Source organism: Sinocyclocheilus rhinocerous, unplaced genomic scaffold (assembly GCF_001515625.1).
Source record: "Sinocyclocheilus rhinocerous isolate Xijiao unplaced genomic scaffold, SAMN03320098_v1.1 scaffold7536, whole genome shotgun sequence".
Lineage (NCBI taxonomy): Eukaryota > Metazoa > Chordata > Actinopteri > Cypriniformes > Cyprinidae > Sinocyclocheilus > Sinocyclocheilus rhinocerous.
The window spans coordinates 904-2,256 of NW_015655450.1; the positions used below are offsets into that span (position 1 = coordinate 904).

General features: G+C 39.8%; 1 protein-coding gene across 1 annotated transcript in view; it reads left to right on the forward strand.

Moving 5' to 3' along the window:
- LOC107718321 (gastrula zinc finger protein XlCGF71.1-like) overlaps positions 1 to 793 on the forward strand; it is a gene marked incomplete at its 5' end in the record, with an annotated part of 1,423 nt that extends 630 nt beyond the window's left edge. Inside the window, one exon of the mRNA XM_016525348.1 lies at positions 298 to 793. Within this exon, the coding sequence (XP_016380834.1) occupies positions 298 to 793 (496 nt within the window). The remainder of the gene's footprint in view (positions 1 to 297) is intronic.
- Positions 794 to 1,353: the final 560 nt, after the last annotated feature.

The following is a 1,353-nucleotide window of genomic DNA, read 5'->3' on the forward strand; positions in this document are numbered from 1 at the left end:
CCTGAAACAGCACCTGGTAGTTCATACAAAGGAGAAGCCACATTCATGTTATTTGTGTGGAAAGAGTTTTTCACGTCTACAACATTTGAAAGAGCATCAGAAAATACATACTGGTGTGAGAGAGTACATGTGCTTTGAGTGTGAAAAGACTTTTACTTCAGTGAGCTGTTTAAAACTGCATGAGAGGATTCACACTGGAGAGAAACCATACACATGTGATCAGTGTGGAAAGAGTTTCACACAAAAAGGAAACGTTACAGAACACATGAGAGTTCATACTGGAGACAAACCATTTACTTGTGTTAAGTGTGGAAACAGTTTCACACAATCTTCAAGCCTTAAAATACACATGAACATCCACACTAGAGAGAAACTGTACACATGTGATCAATGTGGCACAACATTTTTGAGAGCTTCAGACCTGAAGAAACACCAGAGAGTTCATACAAAGGAGAAGCCACATTCATGTCATTTGTGTGAAAAGAGCTTTTCATGTTTACAATATTTGAAAAGACATCAGAAAATACATACTGGTGTGGGAGAGTACATGTGCTTTGAGTGTGAAAAGACTTTTACTTCAGCGAGCAGTTTAAAACAGCATGAGAGGATTCACACTGGAGAAAAACCTTATAAGTGTTCACACTGTGAGAAGAGATTCAGTCTTTCAACACATTTGAAAACACATGAGAGGATCCACACTGGAGAGAAAACTTACAAGTGCACTGCATGTGTGAAGTGTTTCAGTCATTCATCTGCTTTACACAGACATACAAAAAACATTCACAGTAAGTAGATCATGAGACGAAAATGTTGGTGGGACAATTGGACAGAGATCATTCAGTCAGAACTAATCGTGGAAAGGAGGGGAGATGCACACATGTGAACTGTAACGCTCTGAATCTGATCATAAGTTTGCATACACTTGCTGCATGTCTCCTAAAATGTAAAAAATGTCAGCGCCTTGGGAGTAAGAGAGCACAATATGGATACATTTGAAAAGTGTGACGACACGAAAGAGCGCTTAATTCGGTCCGGTTTTCTGAGCGCACACAGCCGAATCCCGCACACAACCCAGATAGCACACGTACGTCGCGGAGACGTCTGCTAAAGAGCGTATAATCTTGTAAACATCTGATTTTTTTTATAGTCTTATTTTGATCATCTGTAGATCGGCTGTTTGAGCTGTTAAATGAGACGTCTTCCCTACCTCTAAATGAATCCCGCACAAAACCCAGATAGCACACGTACATCGCGGAGACGTCTGCTAAAGAGCGTATAATCTTGTAAACATCTGATTTTTTTTATAGTCTTATTTTGATCATCTGTAGATCGGCTGTTTGAGCTGTTAAATGA